At 38.3% G+C, this 25,981-nt stretch overlaps 1 protein-coding gene across 1 annotated transcript in view; it reads right to left on the bottom strand.

Moving 5' to 3' along the window:
• The window catches only part of LAMC2 (laminin subunit gamma 2), a 78,851-nt gene extending 53,074 nt beyond the window's left edge, over window positions 1-25,777 (bottom strand). Inside the window, exon 1 of the mRNA XM_074308551.1 lies at window positions 25,566-25,777. Within this exon, the coding sequence (XP_074164652.1) occupies window positions 25,566-25,641 (76 nt within the window). The 5' untranslated portion in view covers window positions 25,642-25,777. The remainder of the gene's footprint in view (window positions 1-25,565) is intronic.
• Window positions 25,778-25,981: the final 204 nt, after the last annotated feature.

Below are 25,981 nucleotides of genomic sequence, written 5' to 3'. Positions count from 1 at the left end.
AATTAGTCCTTTCTGCCTCTTAAAATGTTTTCTATATATATATATTTTATATTTACTTATCCATGTATTTATTGCATCCCCAGTAGTCAGTCAACAAGACAATAAGCATTTATTTAATCCCTGCTGGGTGTCAGAACCTGGCTAAATTCTAAGAATATAAAGAAAGGACAGACCCAGCTCTTAAGGAGTTCACAAGTCTAATGGGGAGATTGCATGCAAACAACTATGTATAAGCAAAGTAAAGAGAGGATAAATTGAAGATAATTAACAGAGGGAAGACACTAACATTAAGGGGGATGAGGAAAGGCTATTTGGGGGAACATGAAATTTGAGCTGGGATTTAAAGGAAGCAAATAGAATGGGCGTTCCTTGAGGGGAAGGCCTTTTTTTTCCATTTTTTCCCTTGGTATTCTCCAAACATATTTGCTTATAGTATGTAACGCCTCACTTTCCTATTCTTAAATCTCTTGGTTAATAAATCTTAATAGATTTATCAATTAAGAGTTTACTCTTAACTTTGAAGAGAGCAGTTTAAATTGAAGGATGAATTATGGAGCCAGATTGTGGCTAATTTAGAAGAGAATAACAGGAGAGGAAGTAAAAGCCCTGAGTATAGATGGGCCTGACTCCTTCATTCCTACTCAGATGCTACTCAACAAAATTATAGGCAAATATAAAGATTTGATGGCTGGATCCACTCTAAATTGATGCTATCCAATCTTAACTGGGTCCTCCCTTGACCTCCAGTGAATAGAGAAAAGGAGCTCTATATGAGAAAGTTTGTCAGTGTAGAAAAAAACAAGATTTGGCAATGGATTAGACAGGTGGAATAAGAGAGAATGAGGAGTCAAGAATGATAGCGAGGTTTCAAGTTTGGTTTTAACTGACTAGAATCAAGAGTAATAGAAAAGTTTGGGAGAGAGAAGGGTAAGGATTTTTGTTTTGTCAGTTTTGAGTTTGAGATGATTATGGAGCATTCAGCTCAAGATGTCCCCAAGTATTGTGAGAATTCAGGACAAGAGTTCAGAAGAAAGATTAAGACTCTATATGTAGATCTGAAAATCTTCTGCAAACATACAATAATTGAACTTATCGGAATTAAAAAGGTCACCAAGTGAGATGTATAGAAGGGAACAAGAAGATGGCCTAAGACAAAGATTTGGGGGACACCCAATAATTAATGAATGTGACAAAAGTAAAAAATCAATGAAGTGGAGGTCAGATCTCTCAGAGGAGATTCAAGAGGAGCAGAGTCATAAAAATTAGTGAGGAGTAAACATTCAGAAGGAGAAAGTGATCAATAGCATCAAACGAGGCTATGAGACTAAGAAGCAATCATCAACTTTTCAATTAAGAGATTTAGAAGAGTTGAGAAGAGAATAACAGAAGAAGTAGAAGCACTGAGGATAGTTGATATAAATCTGAGAAGAGACATACAAGATGATAACTAGTGGTTAAAAATCTCTATGATTGAGTGATTATTTTTTTTAAGGATGGTGGAAACATGGGCATATTCATAGACGCAGAGAAGGAACCCGTAGTTAAGAAGAAATTGAAGATAAGAAAGAGAGTAGCGATAATCATGGAGACAATCTGCTTGAAAAAACAGGAGGGGTTGGGATCAAGGGAATATGTAAAGACATTGGCCTTGGCAAAGAAAAAGTACAGATGAAATCAGATCACATAAAGGAATACATAGGAACGGGAGATATCAGCGATTGATAGAGGAGAAAAGGGACCTCACACTGAATACTTTTTTTTTCTTTTTTTTTTTTTTTGGTGAAATAGAGGTGAGGTCCTTAGTAGAAAGGATAGAATCAAGAGAATATCATGAGAGGTTTGGGGAAGTTTTTGGAACAGCTACTATAGAGAATGAGATAGTGAACAAATCAGAAAGGAAAATTATTTTCTTGCTTCACTGATAGTCTAGATCATTTCTAATACAATCTGATCTGTTCTGACATAATCTTTGATCCCCAAAGCCCTTATTATTATTATTATTATTATTATTATTATTATTGCTATTATTGGCTATAAAAATTCATGATTCCTTTCCTGCTCTCCTGCTCCCATTCAATTCCCATTCCCACTCTCACCTTATTGGTACCTCTCTCCAGAAGTTACATTCGACATATTTTGGATATACTTAGATGTATACATGTGGGGTTTTTCCTATAGAATGTAAGCTTCTTGAGGCCAAGGATTATTTCATTTTTGTCTTTGCACCCTTAGTATGCAGAGATATTTAATAAATGCTTATTAATTAATCTAACATAGTAATATGGAATATCCCATTCTGAACCATGCTAATAACCATAGAAGAATGATCTGTGTATTGAGTAGAACTAATAAATTAAATATAATAACATATATATATTTGACGTTGACGAATAAAAGTAGGGCAGGACAACAGATTAGAAATGGGGCATTTTTCCCACATGCATTCTCTTCCCATGTCAAGGGAAGTTTTGGTCTATGAGTGGAAACTTGGCTGATACAAAACTGCTCTATTTTCCCAGAGCAGAGCAAGCACCTGTACATACAGGAATCACCTGGAAGTTTAGGGCCTCCCCCTCCCCTTGAAATTTCCCAGCCCAACACACAAAGTTTTCATTGTCTCTGCATGGAGAGCTTTCAGTGGGAGAGGTCTCTTTCCACACAGACTTATGTTAGGATTAGGATGGGAGGGGTAACAAGAGGAAAATTGACATTTTCCAACAGAGAAGTCTAAGGGAATTTGATAAATGAACCAGACAGATGCTTCCAGCAATAGTAATCAGCATTGGAGAGAGAGAGAGACAGAGAGACAGAGACAGAGACAGAGAGACAGAGAGAAACAGAGACACAGAGAGAGACAGAGACAGAGAGAAAGAGAGACACAGAGAGGGGGAAAGGGAGGAGAAAGGAGACACGGAGAGGGAGGAAGGCAAGGAGAGAAGGAGGGAGGAAGGAAAGGAGGGAAGGAGAGAGAGACACAAAAACACAGAGACAGAGAGAAACATACAGAGAGAGAAACAGAGATGGGGGTGGGGCAGAGAGGCAGAGACAGAAACACAGAGAGAGAAATATAAAGAGAAGTAGAGAGGGACACAGAGAGAGAGAGACAGGCAGACACAGAGACAGAGGCAGAGAGACACACAGAGAAAGAGAAGTGGGGAACCATCCATCTGTGAGACTGGAGCTGGGACAACATGTTCTGCTGGGGGAAGGGAGGCTATGATAAGTTTGTATTTATCTGGCAGGCTTGGCAGGTAGGGTACTTGGCCAGTTTGCGGCACTATCTCAGATGTTTGGAATTCAAATGTCATGTTTGAACCTGACAACGTGTGTGTGTGCCGGCTAAAGATTACATGGAACGCTTGCTCAGTACACTACCACTTTCTTAAGTTAATATAATAGAAGCAGCCACGTCATGCTGTGGTTTGCCTGAAATCTTCCTGAAAGATGAATGGAAGCATGAAATCATTTGAAGGGACAAACACATTTCTCCTTATTTAGTAGGGAGATGGGCTGCCTAACCTCCCTAAAACAATCCCTGGTCCCTCCCACCCCTACTTGAGATGCAGAAGCTGCCTCTCTTTAATTTCGACTCTCACAAAATCACGGCTGGAGTCATCTCCCATGGCATCTAGACATTTTTAGCAGGCTTTCTCGCTTTTGTCCCTTTCGGCTTGCTCTTGCTTCTTGACTTCCCCTGACTCCTTTAGGCATCAGGAGGAAGAGAAGCATAACAGATGGTACAAGGAGGGAGAAGAATAATTTGTGTAGAAGCAACTGTCCTAATGATCAGAGAGATTTATCTGTTCTTAACTACCTGGAATTTTCTAGTGCTAAATCCTTTTGGAAGGGAATTTTCTCCTTTCTTTGACTTTTCAATGACTTTAATGATCTGAAAAACAGAGGCTGAAAATTCTATCATTTTATGTGACCTTAAGGTCACATTAGTTATTGTGTTTATTAAATACCTAATATGTTCCTTTGCATTGTATGGTAGAAATTGTATTGACCCTGGAGTGAGAAGACGCTTGCCTAATACTTCTCATCTATGTGACCTTGAACTTCCCCAGCTCCCAGTTATAAAAGTACTGAACTTGGTGGTTTGTGAGAGCACCAAAGTTAATTCATTTAGCCAACTTCAATCAACTTCTTTATTGAAAAAGACATTTTAACTTCTGTATCCTATCCATAGTCAGAATTATGGGCAAGGGAATCTGCTTTGGATGTTGGCTGCCAAAGTATCAGGTAAATTCCAGAACAGGAATTCTATTTTACTAATCAAAGAAACCAAGCTAGTTTAACTGTCTAATCCCAAATGGAATTCTGAGTGGCAGAAACTGGGAAATAGGATCTTTTTAGCTCTCGACTGACTAAAATCATTGAGACAGGACAAAATATAGCACTTCCATTTTGAATCTTGTTGCTATTGAGAGACTCCAGTTTTTAGTAAGCTGTTTTCGGACAAATTATTATACTTCGTTGTGGCAGTGCTCAGGGGTAGCTCCTGCCCTGGGGAGAGTGGAGGCCATCCCTACTATTACAATCACTTCTCTTCTCCCCCAAAGTCCATTCAAAAGTAGAAGGAGAAAGAAAAAGGAAGTCTCTTAGTGCTGGGGATGGGAACATAAGGAATTTATTAAATTTATTTGTTAAATTATTATTTATTAAATTTATTAAATATCTAATGTGTATCAGGCATTGTATTTTATACATATTATCTCATTTGATCTCTACAATTCAGTGCTGTGAGTACTGTTATTTGCCCAGCTAATAAGTATCTGAGGATGATTGGAATTCAGATTTACCTGTCCTGGGATTCAATCCTCTATGCTTAGGGAATGGGGACCACAACCCTAGTCTAGGTAAGTGGTGGGAAGTGAGATTTTTTTAAATCTCCCTTTTCCATCACTCAATGTCACTGAATCACAGAAGATCAGACCAGAAGGAGCCTCCAACACCATCCACAAAACATATTTTGTCTTTAATATAGCTAATAAAACATGTTTTTAAATAATTAAGACAAATAGAACTTTTACCACTATACGCATAAGTCTTCTTAATTTTCCCTTTTCTGTAGAAGGTATCATCATCTTCAAAGTTACCCAGGCTAACAATGTAGGTGTCATAATCAGCTCCTCATTGTCTCCGTACCCATATTTCATCTGCCAAGGCTTGCCAATTTTACCTTCTGTAATGTGCCCTCCTGGCAGTTACAATTACCAGTCTGCCCTAGGCCCACCAGAGTACCTTTGACCACTGACCTTTGCAGTGTCAACTCTACCCGGCTCGCCTCCTCTGAGGCCTTCAAAGGTCTCTGGCCACGATCTCTTGAATCTATAGTTTAATAACCGGTAGCGCACTCAAGAACAGCCACGTGTAATCTTAAAAGCCTTTATTATACCTACTCACATAATGCCCTGACTTGATGCCCTGACTTGTTGGTTCCTGAGTGAACACCTGGTTAGAAGACCCATGTGTTCACTACCAAACTCCTTACCTCTCTGGGCTATCCATCCGCTTGGCTCAGGGAGCCAGGTTAAAGAGCACCAGGTTAAAGAGAGCGACTGCTGCCTGTAGTGGGCTTATAACCTTCATAACCCTTTTCTCCTCTCTTTTAAAATGGCTACCAACCTGGTGCAAGTCCTTATCACCTACCTATTGAGGTAGCTTGCTTATTGGTCTCCCTATCACACATCCAACCACTCCATCCATCCTTCATTCAGTTGCCAAATTAATCCTAAACTGCAGGTCTGACTTAAGTTTCCCTCCTATTCCCTAACCTTCTGTGGTTCCCTTTTACCTCTAGGATCAAACACAAAATCCTGTGATTTTTAAAGCCCTTCATAACGTGGTGCCTTCCTAACTTTCTAGTTTTCTTGTACCTTACCCCCCACCATGTATTCTTTAATCCAGTAACATGGTCACCTTTCACTTCCTGAAAGAACACATTCCATCTGCTCTCTCCAGAGATGATCACTGGCTGTTCCCCACACCTAGAACGTTCTTCCTTCTCATCTCTGCCTTCTGAATCCTTTCAAGTCCTAGCCAAAATCTAAGCCTTTCCCAACCTTTCTAAATTCTAGGACTTTCTTTCTATCAATTATCTCCAACTTATTCTAATATAGCTTATTTGTATGTTGTAATGTTCTTTTTCTCTAAATTGTAATCGTTCTCTGGGAGCAGGTTTCTAGGGGAGCTTCTGGAGGCAGCCTTCGTTTCAGTTCAGTTCAACAATCCCAAATGCAGCCAGGAGTCCAAGTCCAGATTTTTTATTGTGTCCTTCAAAGTCTTGAATCTTTTTCTGGGCCTGGTTAGCTTTAATAGAGGCCTATGTGTGTCCTTGGTTCCAAGAGCTCCCTCTGAATCTCTCCATCCAGCTTCAGCCTCTCATCATCCCAATGTCTCCAGCCAGCACAAAGGTGGAAGTTGGAATGAATCTTGACTCTGAATCTCCCAAAGTCCTCCCCAAGTCCTCCTTGGCCCTGATTGCTTCTAGCTCACATGCTGCTCACTGAGTGCACACCAATCATTTCATCACTAGAAAAACCATTATTTGTTGTAGGATTAAATCAATGCTAAATTAGATTTCAAGTTCTGGCCCATAACATCTCCTTGTAGGGTCAGATCAATCATACTTCAGTATGGATCCTTTATTGTGTCCTTCAAAGTCCTGAATCTTTTCCTGGGCCTGGTTAGCTTTAATAGAGGCCTATCTCTCTCCTTGGTTCCAAGAGCTCCATTCCATGCTAAATTAGATAATTATTGTCTCTATCCATTCCAGTGACTAAGCACCTTGTAAGAATCCTAACAGTATGTAGTTGTTTATATGTTGTCTTTCCTATTAAACACAATTCCTTGTTAGCAATTAGTAAACTTTTATTAAACATTGCCCTAGGCAGTGAGCTGGTCCAATGGATAGACTGTCAGACCTGGAGTCAAAAATATTGATCTTTTCCTGAGTTCAAATCTGGCCTCAAACACTTACTTGTTGTATGATCCTGGGCAAGTGCCTTAAGGCCTTAGTTTCTCAATTATAGAATGAGTTGGAGAAGGAAATATCAACCACTCCAGTATCAACAATAATAACAATGGCATTGTGCTGAATGCTAGGTTTGCAAAAAAAAAAAAAAAGTGTTAAAAGACAGACTACATGTTTCAAGAAGTTTACAATCTATCTAGAACTAATTTTAGCTTTTCTTTGTATCCATGACACTTAGCCTGGGACATAGTAAGTACTTGATAAATATTTGTTGACTGACTAATTTAGGACTGTACACACATACACACAAACACACACCTACAATTAGATTCTTCTGACTAAAGAGATTTCTATTTCCTATGAAATTTCTACACAATGGGGAAAAATAAGTAGTTAAGTAAACAAAACATTTAAGCATTCAAGGAATAGATACATAAAGAGTGAATTTTATAGATGGCTTAGAGCAATTAATATCATGTACCATTTGAAAAGCAGTTGGAATGCAGTGGCTCTCTTGGAGGAGAGGAATAAGATTTTATTTAGTTTTTTCAGTGGTACCCAACCTCCTGACTCCATTTGGGGTTTTCTTGGCAAAGAAACTAAAGTGATTTTCCATTTCCTTCTCTAGCTCATTTTACAGATGAGGAAACTGATGCAAATAGGGTTAAGTGACTTGCCCCAAGACTACACAACCAATAAGTTTCTGAGACCACATCTAAGCTCAGGAAGATGAGTCTTCCTGATTCCAGGTTTGGTATTCTATCCACCTTCCTGCTCTAGAAAGAAGTTGACAGGAGGGAATTTAAATGTTATGAAAAAATAATTTAAAGAAATAAATATTAGTTGATTTTTTTAATGAAATAAAGAGGAGTCAGAATTCCATGCCATTTGGAAGTGGCAAGGGATACAAAGAAAATTAAGAGAAATATTGTGAATGAAGAACACAAAGAGGGAAGGGGTTTGATTTTCATTTTATCTTCAGTTTAATGTTTTTAACTTTCAAGAAGAAAATTTATACAAAAAGATTAAATCATCACAGTATATTCACAAATGTGTTCTTTAAAAATGTAATAAATAATTTATCTCTTCTTTAATCATTTTTGACATTTTACCAACTAAACAAATCTTTCTCCTTATGCATTTTCTAACTCATTAGTACCATATATTTCTGTTCAAGGATGGTTTTCACTTTGAAAGGTAGACAGATTATGAATAATGAATTGAATTTACTGTCAACAATAAATTTGCAAATATGCAGGTTGTGATGGTTTAAAAAATGTATATTGGGAAAGATGTGTGTGGTATGAGATTTATAAGGATTATGGGCAACAGCATGATTCTACTCTTGACATGCTTCCTTTCTCCTCCCTGGCATCCAAATCTTGTCCCTTTACTGGTATCTTCTAGATCTGTACTCTTCCACCCTAGAAATTCATAGTCCATGCTTTATTCAGTCAGGTCTCTCTCACCAATTCCTGACATCTACTTTCCCATGACTCACCCATCGTTGGAGGACCATCAGCAACCCCTGAGCAAGATAGCCAGGTAGACCTCACAATGATCTAAGTTCACAGTCACTTAATTTTTCCCAAACTCAGTTTCTACACCTGTAAAATGAGGGTTGGATTGATGACTTTTAAGGTTGTTTTCAACTCTAAATCTAGGATCCAGTGATCACTCTGAAACCTCTGGTTGTCACCTGTATCACTGAGCAGTCTTGATATGTAAAGGCCACCCCCAAGTATCCACAAAATACCAAATAAAGAATGATGAGACGTTGCCATAGCCTAAGTGTGCCAAGTTCAGGAGGACCGTCTCCACAAGATCATCAACTCTCTTGTTCCTTCTACAGTGACCTAAAGATCATCACACCTGAGATTCAATCATCTCTCCTACAACAAGCAAAGGATCTGTTGTGACTGAGAGACAGAGAAATACCTTAAATACTACTTCCCTTCTGTGCCTCCTTCCTAATCCCACTCCCATGCCTCCAGGTGTCCCTAGTTAGATCTTACACTTTTCTTTAGTTCATACACTAAATGTGAATTAAAATGCACCAGTAATCAAGGTCTATTGCTTTTAATATTATGGGTCAGAAGGCTACCACTTTTGTTCTATGCTAAGCAAAAACCCCTGCTCTCAAGGAGTTGAAGGGAAGATGTAAGGGCCCTTTAAATGGGCGGACACAGTGCATCGGGATTGAGGCCCAGAAGTAATTTCTGTGGATATTAGGACTGCCCTTGGGCGGGATCCTGGCCATATTGAAATAGTTTTGTAATGGGTGACTCTCTCGCTGATTGGCTGTGTGTGTGACCTCACAGGCCCTATATAAGCCCACTGCAGGCAGCAACCGCCCCTTTAACCTCCTGCTGTTCACCCTGGCTCACTAGCCTGGGTGGCCAAGCCAAGATGGGTAGCCGAAAGAGGTAAGGATTTTGGTAGTGAACACATGGGTCTTCTGACCAGGTGTTCACTCGGGAACCAACAAGTCAGGGCATCAGTTAAGGCATTATGTGAGTAGGTATAATAAAGGCTTTTAAGATTACACGTGGTTGTTCTTGAGTGCGCTACCGGTTATTAAGCTATAGATTCAAGAGATTGTGACCAGAGACCTTAGAAGGCCTCAGAGGAGGCGAGCCGGGTAGAGCTCACACTGCAAAGGACAGTGGTCAAAGGTACTCTGGTGGGTCTAGGACAGACTAGTAATTGTAACTGCCAAGAGAGCACGTTACAAATGGCGCCCAACGTGGTGGACGCATCAGGAATTATCAGGTTTTGAAAATATTTAATATTCAGAATTAAAATTCTGAAAGATCCGGTAGAAACGCCACTTAAGAGGGAAGACAGAGAAGCAATATGGACCCAGGTAAATCTGGGATCAGACTCAAGGACACAGCTGAACATAATGCTTATATCAAGAGGTTAAAGAGCCAGATGGAAGATCTTTTGACAAAGATCACCACTGAAGAACAGCAGGAAGCTTGTAATCAAGCTCCACAAAGGCTATCCCCACACCTATTAGATATAGCTCGGAGAGGGAGCAACCTAGAGCTAATGTGTATGTATGACAGTATAGAGTATAAAATGCCACAGCAAGAGTTGCTGGAATTGCAGGTTAAACTACAGATGGAGATAGAGAAAGAAGAAAAAGCTAGGTTACTACAGATAGAACAGGAAGAGTTCAAACCAGTGGCTGAAACTAAGGAAGGAAATAAACGAACCACATGGACTTCAGTTGTAGAAATTCTTCTTAGCATTTTGTTGGTTTACCTCCTGCATTGTTGTTTTAAGGAATTTATTGATTACTCTTCCATTGAGAAGAAGTTTAGTTCTTTTTATGTGCAAAGCTCAGGTTTGATTTTAAATCAGCCTTTGGGGGATTTTCCAATTCTTCCCTCTGCCTCACCTTCTTGGGCCAAGGGAGAAGGGGGAGGAGGAAAAGGAAGGGCGATAATACCATCAGTACTGCCCATTAATCCATTCAAAACTCCTGTGTCTTTTCAAAGGACAGGAGTAGGCTTTATGCCCCAAGGCAAAAAGGAATTGTGGGGTATTGAGTATAATCAGAAAAGTTTTAAAAATACAGTTGAGTTAATTTCTAAGAAACCTTACAGGGACAAGACCTTGCAGTTAGAGAGAGTGGAGTTTTATACTTAAAACTGCTAGGATCGTCTTTGGAGATTTGAAACTCCTCTTTTCTTACCTCGTGGATTTTCCACTTCCACAGGTGAGCTTGATTTCCCAACCCCCCACGGGTACTTATAAAACAGTGTCTATGTCTAGAATGGGTTGGAAAATTGCTGTTTTAATCACTAGAATAAATAGACAGTGTGTGATCTTTGACCCAGGAGGAAAAGTAATATCAGATTTATTGATTCACACTCCTGGAGTACAATTCGGTATCAGAAACTCAAACTTTGATTTTTAGGCAAAAGAATTCAGGGATATAGCCGAGTGTTCTAGTAAAGTTATTACTGCACAGACTATCCCCAAGATCTTCTCTTCTAAACAAGAGAAGGGAATTTTGGGATATGTGATTGCTTACAATTTTTAAATTTTGATTTTACATTTTTAAACACTTTTGATTTTACATCTTCAAAGTATTTTGATTTTACATTTTAAAGTTATTTTGGTTTTATATTTTTAATCTATTTCGGTTTTACACTTTTAAATTATTTTGGTTTTACATTTTTAAATTCTTTGCATTTTACCTTAGCAATGCACTTCGGGCATACACAGAAAGTGCAGCTAAGTGACAGACTGACTTTTGTCTGACTTGTTAATCTTTTTGACAACAACTTTGTTTCCACTGTGATGTGGAAAGGCCTAGATGGCATTTGGAAAGGCCCAAGTTGGGCCCCGGGGACATTCCTTCCTAGGTGCAGATCCAGCAGCAGAGTTCATCCCCACCAGAGACATTTGTAACCTGGGGATCCAAGAGAAGGACCAGACAACAGTCCAGAGAGACCAGCCAGATGTCAGCAGCCCTTCAGACGCTGATGGCAGCGATGCCCCTCCTGACCGTGACACCAGAGACACCAGACACAGTTCCAATGTTGCAGCTGAAATGGACTGTTTTGGGTGATACGCAATATAAAGACTGTAAATGGACAATGGGCCTGCTTGCTTCTCCCGTGGCCACTTGCCATATGGTGGCCTGAGGAGAGGCTTTGCCCTATGCTTTCTATTGAAGGACTATGCTTTTAAATTAGTGGGTGAAAAACCAACACACCCACCTGCCATTGTTATTGAGACAATGTTACTGGACATGACTTTGCTTATGTGCACCTGTGAAACTAGAATTGTTCTAGAATTGTGAAAAGTGCAATAGAGAATTGTGATAAGCTAGAATTGCTCTAGGATTGTGAAAAGTGCAATAGAGAATTGTGATAAGCTAGAATTGTTCTAGAATTGTGAAAAGTGCAATTGAGAATTGTGATAAACTAGAATTGTTCTAGAATTGTGAAAAGTGCAATAGAGAATTGTGATAAGCTAGAATTGTTCTAGAATTGTGAAAAGTGCAATTGAGAATTCTGATAAACTAGAATTGTTCTAGGATTGTGACAAGTGCAATTGAGAATTGTGATAAGCTAGAATTGTTCTAGGAGTGTGAAAAGTGCAACAGAAAATTGTAAGAAACTAGAATTGGTCTAGAACTGTGATAAATGTAACTAGAATTGTGACAACCTACCTACTGATATTTGTTAACTAGAATTGTGATGTTTTACCTTGTTGACTTCCCACCTCAGTGTTGACATCCTACCTCATTGGCATCCAATCTCTTTGGCCTATTATCTCGAGTATGACTTTGATGAATGGGTTGAACATTTGGGCCACTGTTGAGCCTGGTTCTCATTGTCATACTTCTGTTTACTGATCTGCTGCTTTGTACCTCCTTGGGCATAACACTGTCATCTCATGGACCAAGTGAACTATAGCTGGTGCTAAAAGTTTAGCTTGGTGAGATGTGCGGTTCCCGCAAAACAAGAGAAAGGGAATTGTAAGGGCCCTTTAAATGGGCGGACACAGTGCATCGGGATTGAGGCCCAGAAGTAATTTCTGTGGATATTAGGACTGCCCTTGGGCGGGATCCTGGCCATATTGAAATAGTTTTGTAATGGGTGACTCTCTCGCTGATTGGCTGTGTGTGTGACCTCACAGGCCCTATATAAGCCCACTGCAGGCAGCAACCGCCCCTTTAACCTCCTGCTGTTCACCCTGGCTCCCTAGCCTGGGTGGCCAAGCCAAGATGGGTAGCCGAAAGAGGTAAGGATTTTGGTAGTGAACACATGGGTCTTCTGACCAGGTGTTCACTCGGGAACCAACAAGTCAGGGCATCAGTTAAGGCATTATGTGAGTAGGTATAATAAAGGCTTTTAAGATTACACGTGGTTGTTCTTGAGTGCGCTACCGGTTATTAAGCTATAGATTCAAGAGATTGTGACCAGAGACCTTAGAAGGCCTCAGAGGAGGCGAGCCGGGTAGAGCTCACACTGCAAAGGACAGTGGTCAAAGGTACTCTGGTGGGTCTAGGACAGACTAGTAATTGTAACTGCCAGGAGAGCACGTTACAGGAAGACAATGTATAAATTGAGGCTATAGGTAGAGGCTAAATTGGAAATGAGTTCATAGGAAAGTCACTAAGATTAAGGAGGGCTAGGAAAGGTTTCTTGAAAAAAAAATGGAACTTCAGCAGACTGAAAGGAGCTCAGGAAGTAGAGATGAGGAGAGAGAGCATTCTAGGCAAAGGGATGGTCAGAGGAAAGGCAGAGTTGGGCAATGGAGTGTCAAGTGTGAGAAACAACATGGAGGCCAATGAAAGCCATCATCTTAAAAAATAAACTAGGCAGCCATGTGAAAGGAATGGTTTCTTACGGTACTGTCTGCAGGCAATGCACTAGGAAGCTAAACTAGACTGCTGAAGATACTGTGGAGCTACACCATACCTATAGTTTTGGTATTTAATAAAAAGACTGGAATTTAAGAATACCTTCAAGGACCTAGCAATTTTTGTGTTAATTTCCATATTTGATCTTTCTCGTGCTAAATTAATTAACTTAATTAGTGTTTGATTAAATTATTGTGAATTTATTTAGGACAATTTCATTTTTGTCATTGTTTCTGCTGACTTATCACAGTACATTCATTACTTGTGTTAAATCTTTAATAAATGTTTGTTGAAATTAATGTCATCCTTGCTTTTAGATTGCAGACTTCTTGAGGACAATGCACTGATCTGGAAACATTTATCACTGTTCCTCAATGGCTTGTTAAAGACTGAGTCATTTAGTCTATTTTAGGAGGAATTATTCCTACACCACAAACATGAGTAAACAAGGGAGGAGACATAATCATTTTCGGTCATTCTCTGGTCAACATCCTCCATCACCAAGCAGACTTTATATTTAATATTAACCCTTTATATTTTGGGCTCTTTAAAACCACTATTTTTCATGGTGGTGGAAAGTAGCAGTTCTTTAGAAGAAGGTCACTATGTTAATTCTACAAAAGTGTCTGAATGGGGCTTTGGCATCCTAGCTTTAGACAAAGTCAATTTTGTTTAGCTGGATCAGCATCTTGTGAAATTTTGCAAATGGATTAAAATACAATTTTACAGGAATAAACAGAGAATATGTTATTATCAAGGCATTCTCCCCCTGGCTCTGACTCAAATGAGGGGTGCCAGAGTTCTTGTTCCATAATTTCTAGATCATCATTCCACCACTGAACAGTCTTTCCTCTTAAAGATGTTTATGCCATCTGACAGGGGCACTCTACTCAACCAATTAAGCAACAAGAATATGTTAATATCCTACCATGTGCTAGGTGCTGGAGATACAAAGAAAAATTGAGATAATCCATGCTCTCAAAGAGCTTACATTCTATATTCTAACCAAACAGGGTATTGGCGATTCCCATACTCACTCCAGATTTTCTTATCCCTGTTGCTTTGCTCCTGCTATTCCTTCTTCCATGAATAGCCAACCCTTATCTTTCCCCTGCTTCTCCAGTTTCCACAGGTCAAAACTTATACATTTCAAATGGCCTAGTTCAAATGTCATCCTCCAGAAATCTCTGTCCTACCCTAAAGGAATCTCCTCCTCATTTACACTAGCAGAGCATCTTATACATCCTTTAAGAACTCATCCTCCATTAACACCCCACTTTAATACCATAAAATTTTTAGATGATTTAAGGTTCTCAAAGGCAAAACCAGGAGAGCAAAACTCCTAACAAAGCCTATCAAGTTGAAAAGGCTTTAAATACAGACCTGATGGAAAGATTGTTCCACTTAGAAAAGTTTATTACCAGAAGATTGACTTCCTGGTGATTATTTTTTTCCCCCTACAAAAACTATACAAAGACGTGGAAATAGGAAATGAGTATTTGTGTGTGTGTGTATGTGCAGAACAGTAAATAAGATAGTAGATTAAATAACAAAGTACAGGAGGGAGGGAAGGAAATTAGTAAGGCATAGAGAGGCTATCATCAGACCAAGGATTGGACATCTTCCCTGACACACACCTCCCACACAAAAACACACAATAACTACTCCAGGAACAAAGACCCTTTTGAGATAATTTACTCATCATTGTACTGAGACCTAGCACTATATATCTCAATTTTGCCTCAATCATCCTATACCCAATATGGCCCCAGGCTTCTGAGTTTCTTTTGAATGTCTGGTAGAGGGATGAAAATAAGGACTGGCAAAACATCTGCTTTGCCCTTCCATAAAGTTTTATTCTGATTTTGCAACTCCAGAATTGAGAGCATTAGCAACTAAGATCGGGATAGGCTTTCAGTAAAGGTGGCCCTTGGAATAAATCTTAAAGGAAATCTGGAATTTAAAGAGGCAGTGATAAGAGAGGAGTACATTCTTAGTGCAAGGGGGCAAATAGCGGTGAAGTGGAGTCAGAAACACCTGAGTTCAAATCCACCCTCAGACACTTATTAATTATGTGACCATGGACAAGTCATTTAACCCCATTTGCTACAGTATAATTCTTAGAGGGCTGGACTTTGGAATTAGGGAAAATTGAGTGGAAACTCCCTATCCCTATGATCCCAGTCAAATGCTTGAAGCTCTCAACCTCAGTTTCCTTATCTGTAACATGAGTTTAAAAATGGGGCTGATGCAAGGATCAAATGAGATAATATGTCTAAAGCACTTTGTAAAACTTGAAAGTCTTATCTAAATGTTAACTGCTGTCATTGCAATAAAAATCATTACGTAGTATTTTGTGAAGGTGTGGCTAGCAAAAGAAAACTGGAAGTTTTTAAAAGATCTGTCAGCACTGAATAAATCAAGTGTGCATCTCCCTAGTTAATGCAGCTTCTGCTGGGTAAAGATTCTGCCTTTTATCATTCTTTCATTTTGGGGGGAGGATTTGGACAGTGAAAACATACTATCTTAACTTTGGAACTAGAAGGAGTCTTAGAGGTCTCTCTTAATCCAGTCTACAGAAAAGTGAATCAAGGCACAAGGAGATTAGGTGACCCTCCCAGGGTTACACAACTAGTAAGTAGGTCCTCTGAATCCAAAGCCAGCCCATTTCTGGACATTTTTTCCAGGATTATGATATGAGCACTCTCACATGGGTCAAGGACACCAGAAGACACAGAATCACCCACCCACAGGCATTATCTAAATTTTTGTCTTTGGTCGGAGCTCAACTGTTCATTATGTCATTTATCCAGAGGCTATATTAGTCCACCGTAGAGTAATGGTGAAATGATCTAATAAACTTCATTCATTACTAGAGAGGATGCCAGCGTCTAAGACATACTACTCAGTTAGAGAGGAGTCAAGTCTAATCATTGTAAAAAAAATTCCAGCCTGAAAGGAGATTTTTCCACTATTCAAGAACCATTACAAACTAAAGTGGGAGAAAAATTTCCATCAGTCTGCTAACCTGACTTTGATTGTCCAGACTTTACCATAAACACAGCTGTACCCAATGACAACATTCTTCCACATTTCCTTGATCTGTTTACTTGTTAGAAGGGCTTAACTAAATCTATGGACCTATCTACTCATTGCCGGCTCACATCCTATCTCTAATTTAGACAAGGTCAAGTCTAATGAGAGAGACAGGAAGGCCGAGAGATGAAATGCTATCTAACTTTGGAATTCCAATCTGTTTCAGACCTTGCATTTCTTCCATTAGGGAAGAAAGGTCCCTCAGCTCTAGGCAAATAATCCCCCAAGTTTTTGCTCTTGGGGGGATTAGGAACATCCAGCTACAAGGGACAAAAATGTTATTGCTGAAATTTGAAGCAAGTGGCCACATGCTCATATCAGCATTCTATAAATGGTATATCAATATTTCTTAAAAATTATAGGATCAGTTTGATTTGATTATTTTTGTGCAGCAACATAAATGTATAAATATGTATACATATATTGGATTTAACATATATTTCTACCCTGTTTAACATATATTGGACTACTTGACACCTAGGGGAGGAGGTGGGAGGAGGGGGGGAAATGGAACGCAAGGTTTAATGTCAAAGAATTATCCATGCATATATTTGGAAAAATAAAAAGTTTTAATAAAATTTTAAAATATTATGGGATCTCAGAGTTGTAAGGGACCTCAGAAGTCATGTATCTGAGTAGGGATCTCCTCTACAATATTGTTGACAACCATTCAGCATACTAAAAGTTCTTCCAGGGATGGTGACAGCCCATTCTACTTCTGAATGGTTCTAATTTTTAGTAAATTTCCTCCCTATAGATCAATATATCATGACATATTTGCTTGAAGCAAACATAATAGTAATAACAAATTCATATTATACTTTGAGATTCACAAAGGGTTTTATATATATATATATATATATATATATATATATATATATACTGTGTGTGTGTGTGTGTGTGTGTGTGTGTGTGTAAATCTTTGCAACAGCCCTGGAGAGGTAGGTACTATAATTATCCCCATTTTTCAGATGATCATAATAATAATAATAATAACAATAATAAAATGATGATAGCTAATATTTACATAGTACTTATTATATACCAGACATGGTATTAAGTGTTTTGCAATTATTATCTCATTTGATTCTCATAACAGTTCTGGGAGATGGGTGCCATATCCATTCACTATTTTACAGATAAGAAAACTGAGGGAAAAACAAATAAAGTGACTTGCCCAGAGTCACACAACTAGTAAGTGTGCAATGCTGGATTCAAGCTCAAGTTTTTCTGACTCTAGGTTCAGCACTCTATCAATTGATCCACTTGGCCTAGTCCCCTTTAAATGTTAGAAACTTTAGAACCAAAATCTGCTTCTACCTCCTCATTTTTCTCTCCTCTCAGGTCAAACAGAAAATAACGATCTCTTTGGGACTTTTCTAGACTAACATCATCAACTGATTCTTCTAGCACATGGTTTCAAGTACCTTTGCCACTTAGTCACCCTCCTACTGAAATATTCCTCAATTTTAATGTCCTTCTAGTATATTCATAAGTTGTACTTTGAACTTATTTTCAAATACAACACTCTTACTTTGCTTCTTCATCTTCATCTTTGCCCCAAACTTCATCTTTCTTCATGATTTTCAAGTTTTTCATGATCTTCTGTGTTTCCTAAGGTGGGGGTTCCCTTAGACAGTTATTATACCCATGATTCTGTTCCCCTGTTTATCAATGTGACTGCTCCAAAAGTCACTTATTTGGGACTATAAGGTGATGAATTCTTCATCTTGTTTGTGTCATGGCCTCCATTGGAAGTCTCTTAAGCCTCCTTCCTTCTCAGAATCATGTTTTTAATGCATAAAGTAAAATGGATAAGATTGAAAAGAAAACAAAGCATTTTGAAATACAGCTATCAAATTTAAAACAAAACAAAGTCCATAGACCTCTGGATAAAAGCAACTGTCCTATAGAGAAAAAACAATTATCACTTAGGTGCTTTTGAGTTATGAAATTTACATCTTATGATAAATGTTGAAGTCTATGGAGAAAGATAATTCCAATAGATTTGAGATGGAGAATGCTATCTGCATCCAGAGAGAGAATTGTGGAGACTGAATGTGGATTGAAGATTAATATTTTCACTGGGTTTTTTAGTTTTTTGTTTGGGTTTTTTCTTTTTTTTTTCTTGTGCTTTTTTCACTTTGCTCTGATGTTTTTTTCATAGCATGACTAATATGGAAATATTTAAAATGATTGTAAACATATAACATCATTTTGGTTGCTGTCTTGGGGAAAGGAAAAGTAAGGGAGGGAGAAAGAAAAAATCTGGAACACAAAATCTTATAAAAATGAATGTTGAAAACTATCCTTACATATATTTGGAAAAATAGAAAACTATTGAGGAAAAAAATGAAGTCATGAGTCATGGAGAGATCTAGAAATGTTTCCAAGTCTAACTTAGTAAATCGAAGGGATGTGTGTGTTATCTGTTTCTTTTCTCTTCATTTCCTCCTCATCTTTCTGTAATCAGGCTTCCATTTCTACCATGCTCCTGAAATTTTCTTAACATTCTCTGATTACAAACTTGATTGCAGAATTCAATAGCTTCTTCTTCATTCTTATTCTTCTGGACAGCTCTTTGAAATTTGACTCTGTAGAACATCCCCTTTCTCTGCAAACTCTCTCTTCCCTTCTATACCCCTATAGTCTATCCTAAATCTTCTTAAGCAGTTCTTTCGTTGATTCAATCAAAAAATTATTAAGTCCTTGTTCTCAAAAAGATTCTATTCTATTTCTATCTCTATCATTTTCTCTTCTTCCTTCCATTCCCTAGCCATAGCTGTTCTCTGAAATTCATTCCTGGATTCTGCTCTTCTTTCTGGCCATCATCTCTATGCTGTTGTCTTCTAGACTGTCTTCTTAATGCTTTTTGATATTTGCAAAACTGACAACTCACCAATTAAATGCAGGTGACTAAAGTGTAATCCATTAGACACATCTGTTCTCAATTATCTATTTAAAGATTTTTCTGAAAATGACTGCTATCCCTATAACTATTGCTTGTGACATATATTCAATGGTTATGGGGATATTACAAAATCAAATGCTGTTTAAACTATGATTGCAGATTTGAGATTTAATTTATTCATAAACCACTGATTAATTCAATGAGCACTTATTGAGCATTTATTACATAGAAAAAATGAAATATTCCATGTCCTCAAGGAGCTTACTTTCTCTTGGAATGGGGATGGGGAATGTGAACATATATAAGTAAATACAATATTCACATACACACACATACAAAATAGATATACAGTAATTTGGGGGTATGAGAAGGAGGGAGAGTTGGTGTTCTGGATAGGACCTTGTGAGGTAAATGGCACTTAAAATGAGTTTTGAAAAATGATGAAGAGGGAGTATATTCCAGGCATAGGAAGCAGCCTGTCCAAAGGAAACCAGACTGGAGATGGAGTTTTGCTTAAGTGGAAGAACAAGAGACCAGTTTGGATACAACAGAAAGAAGACATTGAAGGAAATATAAGAGACCCAGGAGGATAAGATGAAACCAGAGTGTTTAAATGCCAAACAGAAAAGTCTGTATTATGTCCTGGATGGAGTTGGAGCTTTCTGAACAAGAGAATGACAGATCCCTTTGGCAATTTTGTAGAGAATAAATGAGACACACAATTAAGGGGTTATTATGATGGGCTAGGCAACAGGTCAGGCTGATGATCTCATGAGTAGAGAGACAGGCACTTGTATAACGGAAAAAAGGGAGAATTTTCTGGCTATGACAATTTTTCATAATTTAAACTGAATACCGAGAGAAATTGTCATTTTTGTTTATGTTTGGGATGGAAATATATCGGTCATCTAAAGTGCTTTGCAAACCTTAAAATGTTATATATATGGTAACTATTAACTGGAGAGAATAAGTAGGCAACGTGAAGGAAGATGCTATCCTCCTCTAGAGAAAGAAGTAAGAAATAGAAGGATTTATAATATGTTTTTACAAATGTGGATATAGGGAAGGGAGTGAGAAAGGGAGAAAAAAATAAAAAGCACACACTAGAGAACAAAAGCAAATCTAGAAGGAAGCACAGAAAAGCAAGTAGCTTTGAAAACAATGTGTAGGAATTATTACATAGTTTTGGGTTTTTTTAAGTGAACAATCTGGTATGAGAATTCATGGCTATATGTTGAATTCTTTCTTATGTTGTGCTGTGTGTATGGAAATATTCTATTATTTTATTTTTTTGTATTTAAGTTCAAATAAATTAATTTTATTAAAATAAGTAATCAGATTGCTAATAGTCAGGAGAAATCAGAATGAATCACTACTTTTAATCAATTAGCAGGTAAGTATTTATTGATAACATTATTATTTATCTAGCACTTTAAGATTTTTACAGCTATTATCCAATTTCATCCTCATAGTAACCTTTGTGAGATAAGTGCTATCAATATCCCCATTTGGGGAAGGAATTTGAGGCTAAATGAGGTTAGTTGACTTATCCTGGGTCACACAAGTGATAAAATTTGACTCAGACCTTCCTGACTTTAAGTCCAGTGATCTGTTCACTGTTAGCATTCAAGGAGCTTACCTTCTACTGAAGCAAACAATATGTACGCATATAAATTTGCTCATCTGTAACACAGGCCTTGAAAAGAACAGAGGTGACTCAAATATCTGGAAAATAATTGAAAGTCTCATTCTAAGTCAAAGGAATAAATTTGTTTTTGTAAGGGTCAATGGCCCACAATGGGTAGGATATCAATTAAGTCAAAATATAAGTAAAAATCAAATTTAAAAAAAATTTTATGTCAAGCCAGATAATAATCATTTATTAAATGCCTACTGTGTGCTGGGATACAAAGAAAAGCAAAACTTGTCCCTGCTTCAAGAAGTTCAGACGCCAGTAGAGGAAACATGAAATAACTACTACATATTGTGACATTTAAAAAGTTTGAGAATTGTAGTTTCTAAGTAATTAGTCATTTTATTAACAATTTTAGAATATTATTAATAAAAGAATGATCATTTGGCAGTGATTCTGGATTCTTGAAGATTGTACCAGTAGAAAGCCAGCTTTGGCATATAAACAGTAAGGCTTCATGTATGTTCCAGCTTTGCAGCTTTTAAGGAAGGACAGCAAGGGATAGATGATAGCATTCTGGACTTGGGGTCTGGAGGACCTGAATTCAAATCCTGCCTTACTAGCTATGGAACCTTAGGCAAATATTTTAAACTGTCTAAGCCTTGGTTTCTTCTTCTGTAAAATGGGTTTAATAATGATAGTGCCTGTTTCCCAGGACCATTGTGAGAATCAAATGAAACAGTGTATGTGATGTGTTTTGTAAGCCCAAAGACCAGTCTAGCAAAGTTTGGGAAGACTTGATGTCAGAAGACTAGTTATCAAATGCTGTTTTTTAAGCCAATTGTTTAAAGCCACAGTCATTTCATGAGCTGATTCTTCATGAGCTCATTTAGGGTTTTCTTGGCAAAGCTACTAGAGATTGGCCTTTTCTTTCTGATCAGCTCTCATTTTACAGATGAGGAAACTGAAGCAAACAGCTAGTTAGTATCTTGTCCAGAGTCCTATAGCTAGTTAATGTCTTGTCTAAAGTAACACAGTTAGTTAATGGCAGAGGATCAGGTCTTCCCACTTTTGTCTAGGTTTGACCATTTCCTTCTAGAAGGTACAAGCTGAACCACCCTCACTTTAAATGGTATCATTTCTGATGAGCCACTTGCACTGCTTGTGGCACTGGACTGCTTATTTCAAATATCTCTCATTTCATTGTCAGATCATCCCTGCCTATGATGTAGACACAGAACAGTGTGGGGCAAGGTTCCCTAGTATGAGTCTGAACCAGATTACAGTAAAATCAGGAAATGTTTATTTAACAAAATAAGCAAAAATACAATGAAGGTTGCAAGATATTCTAATGGCACCACAAGAGATAAGCACTGTTATCCTTTCTTCATGCTACAAGTCCTTCTCCTCCTACTTCCCAAAGTACAGATGGTGAAGGAAATGAGGTGACCCTGAACATCGGTTCCATTTCCATTTTCTGTGTTAGGTCCCAAGGTGGAAATGTTAGAAGTCAATCAAGTCTTGAGAATATACAAAATAACTATAATTCTGCTGTTGAAAGAAGAAAGAACACTGGGTTTGGGATCCAAAGGACCTGGTTCAGATCCAGCCTCTGCCTCAAAGATGCCAAAACTCAGTTGCCAAGTATTTAAGTTCTCTGGCCTCAGTTTTTGGACTCAGCCTTGAAGACTCAAAATCTATGATCACAGCTCATTTTCTTTGGCAATACTATCCCATTGATTATCTGAGACCTATACCACTAGCTCACAGCTGAATGAGAAAGGCATCGTTTGGTCCAATCCTTTCAGTTAAGCAACTTGTCAGGGTCACACAGGCAGAAATCATTTGCTGTTATATACAAAAACGTACAAGGAATGAAATGGCAGAAGGAACAAAAATACAAACAAACATGGAATGATAAAAAAAAAAAAAGTGGCCAAAATTTGCACATATACAGAGTCAAATCCTATGTGTTTGAATAACAGGTGAAAATAACTTCCTCTTCCATCAATCACTTTTGGTAGAGGAATAGTTAGATATAGAGGAAGACCTGATCTGCTGACACTGACTAGCTGCAATACTTTGGACAAGACACTAACTAGATGTGTTATTTTGGACAAGACATTAACTAGTTGTATTACTTTGGACAAGTTATTAATTAGTTATATTACTTTGGACAAGTTATTAATTAGTTGTATTACTTTGGACAAGACACTAACTAGCTGCAGTACTTTGGACAAGACACTAATTAGCCTTCATGTTTTGGACAAGACATTAACTAGTTGTATTACTTTGGACAAATTATTAATTAGTTGTATTACTTCGGACAAGTCACTAACTAGCTGCAGTACTTTGGACAAGACACTAATTAGTTGTCATGTTAGGGACAAGACATTAACTAGTTGTATTATTTTGGACAAGTCACTAACTAGCTGCAGTACTTTGGACAAGACACTAATTAGCCTTCATGTTTTGGACAAGACATTAACTAGTTGTATTACTTTGGACAAGTTATTAATTAGTTGTATTACTTTGGACAAGTCACTAACTAGCTGCAGTACTTTGGACAAGACACTAATTAGTTGTCATGTTAGGGACAAGACATTAACTAGTTGTATTATTTTGGACAAGTCACTAACTAGCTGCAGTACTTTGGACAAGACACTAATTAGCCTTCATGTTTTGGACAAGACATTAACTAGTTGTATTACTTTGGACAAGTTATTAATTAGTTGTATTACTTTGGACAAGTCACTAACTAGCTGCAGTACTTTGGACAAGACACTAATTAGTTGTCATGTTAGGGACAAGACATTAACTAGTTGTATTACTTTGGACAAGTCACTAACTAGCTGTAGTACTTTGGACAAGACACTAATTAGCTGTCATATTTTGGACAAGACATTAACTAGCTGTGTTACTTTGGACAAGCCACATTTTCTGGCTGATCAACTCTTCAATGGGAAAATGAAGGGACTGAATCAGATAATGTCTAAAGTTCTGTGCCTGACACTTCACAGATGTCCTCCACAGAGATGAGACCTCTTATCCCAGTCTCATGGAAAACAATACACCTTTCTAATGGCCCACCAAACCACTCGGATATAAGTCATTTTTAGCTTTCCAAAGATGATGATTTGGTCTCTAGTTCCCACATTATACTAGCATACATGGAGGTAGTAGGGACTACTAGGTTTGGAATCAGGAAGATTTACGGCTTCAGATCCTACATCAGACACTTAACTTTAATGTGTCCTTCCAGGCTATTTTGAAACTATGAAAAATGCCACCTAGAACCTATTATATCATACACAGTAGATAGAGTACTGATCCTAGAGTCATACCCTGATTGGATGAGCCTGGACTTAACCTCTGCCTGACTCAGTTTCCTCACCTGTAAATGGAGATGATAACAGTCTACCTTTCAGAGCTGCTGTGAGGATCAAATGAAATAATAATTGTAAAGCTTAACTTTAATGTGTTCTCCCAGACTATTGTGAAACTAAGAAAAATCTCAACTAGTCTGCGGTAGACAGAGTGCTGATCCTAGAGTCAGATTCAGCCTCATACACTTGTTGTTTGAGCCTGGACTAAACCTCTGCCTGACTCAGTTTCCTCATCTGTAAAATAGAGATGATAATAACAGTCTACCTTTCAGAGTGGCTGTAAGGATCAAATGAAATAATGATTGTAAAGCTCTCAGCACAGTTCCTAGCACAGGGTGAGTGCTAAATAACTGTTAGCTGTGATGATAACAGCATATAATCACAGCACTGTTAGGTTGCCCAAGCATTTTTCATACAAGAACTAGTAAGCTTGGTAGTTCTGGTATTATGATCTCTATTTTATAGATAAGGAAACTGAGACTCAAGTACATTAAGTTATTGTCTGATCTCAGAGGGCTAGTAAATATCAGAGCTGGGAGTGCAAATATACAACGTCACGCCAACCTGTGCAATTATGTATTCAATTATGAAGTCACCCTCTTCACTGTTAATAAAAACACCGTTACATATTGTCAAGCTTGACATAATCATAATATGAGTTTCTAGGCGTGTGTGAAAGTCCTTTGAAAAGTAGAAAGCGTTATGCAAATGTAAGGTATAGTTGTTATTATTCTAAAGTCCAATTTTCTGCCCCAAACAAGGCATTTAAATTCCAGAAAGGCTCTTGAAAAGTTTTTTTCCCCTAATCTTTTTCAGGGTTCACACCCACTGAAAATATTCCAAAATCCTTTTAAAAAAATCCATAATGAAAGGGATTTACATGCCAGCAAGTTACTGATTAAGCTAGGGATCCCAGACCCTAGGAACTTAGGAGAAATGAGAACTTTCATTTGGCCCTACGCATTAGATTCACATCTTAAAATCACACCCTAACATGTTAGTTTTTCCCTCCTTCCAAGAAGAGCACCAGGGCAATCCCTGAGGAGAAAGGCTGTCCCGAAAAGGATCCCGAGAGATTTAGAACCTTTGGGGTGCGTGTGTCTCAGGGAGGAAATAGAAAAATTTCCCCCCACCCCCGTTTTCAATCTACAACTTTACCTGCTTTCGCAACTCACCTTCCTTCCTAGACGTGCTCAGGGCTGCAGGCAGGAGGAAAACGAAGCAGAAACAGCTCAGCCAGAGCAGAGACATCCCAAAGGAGGAAGGGGGGATTCCAGGGGTTCTGGACCCAAAGAAAGCCTCCTGGACCCAGCAGGGACAGCAGGGAAGCCGCTGGGAGTGCTGGCTGGAGCCTCTCCGAGATGTGCACTCAGGTTTCTGCTGTGTCTTCCTTTTCCCCGATCAGGTGGTTATATCGACTCCTCTACCTGACTCAGTCCTGACAGGAAGAAAAAGTGTGTTTCATAATGTGACTCACCTTGTGAATAAGGAGGCCCAGCCCTCGGGAGGCAGACAAACACACATACATCTACACCCTCACTCACTCACACACAGACTTAGAAGTTCCTTAACCCAGCAGCCATGCTCCTCC

This window comes from Sminthopsis crassicaudata, chromosome 4, assembly GCF_048593235.1.
Source record: "Sminthopsis crassicaudata isolate SCR6 chromosome 4, ASM4859323v1, whole genome shotgun sequence".
Lineage (NCBI taxonomy): Eukaryota > Metazoa > Chordata > Mammalia > Dasyuromorphia > Dasyuridae > Sminthopsis > Sminthopsis crassicaudata.
This window is presented reverse-complemented; position numbering and strand designations above follow the sequence as displayed.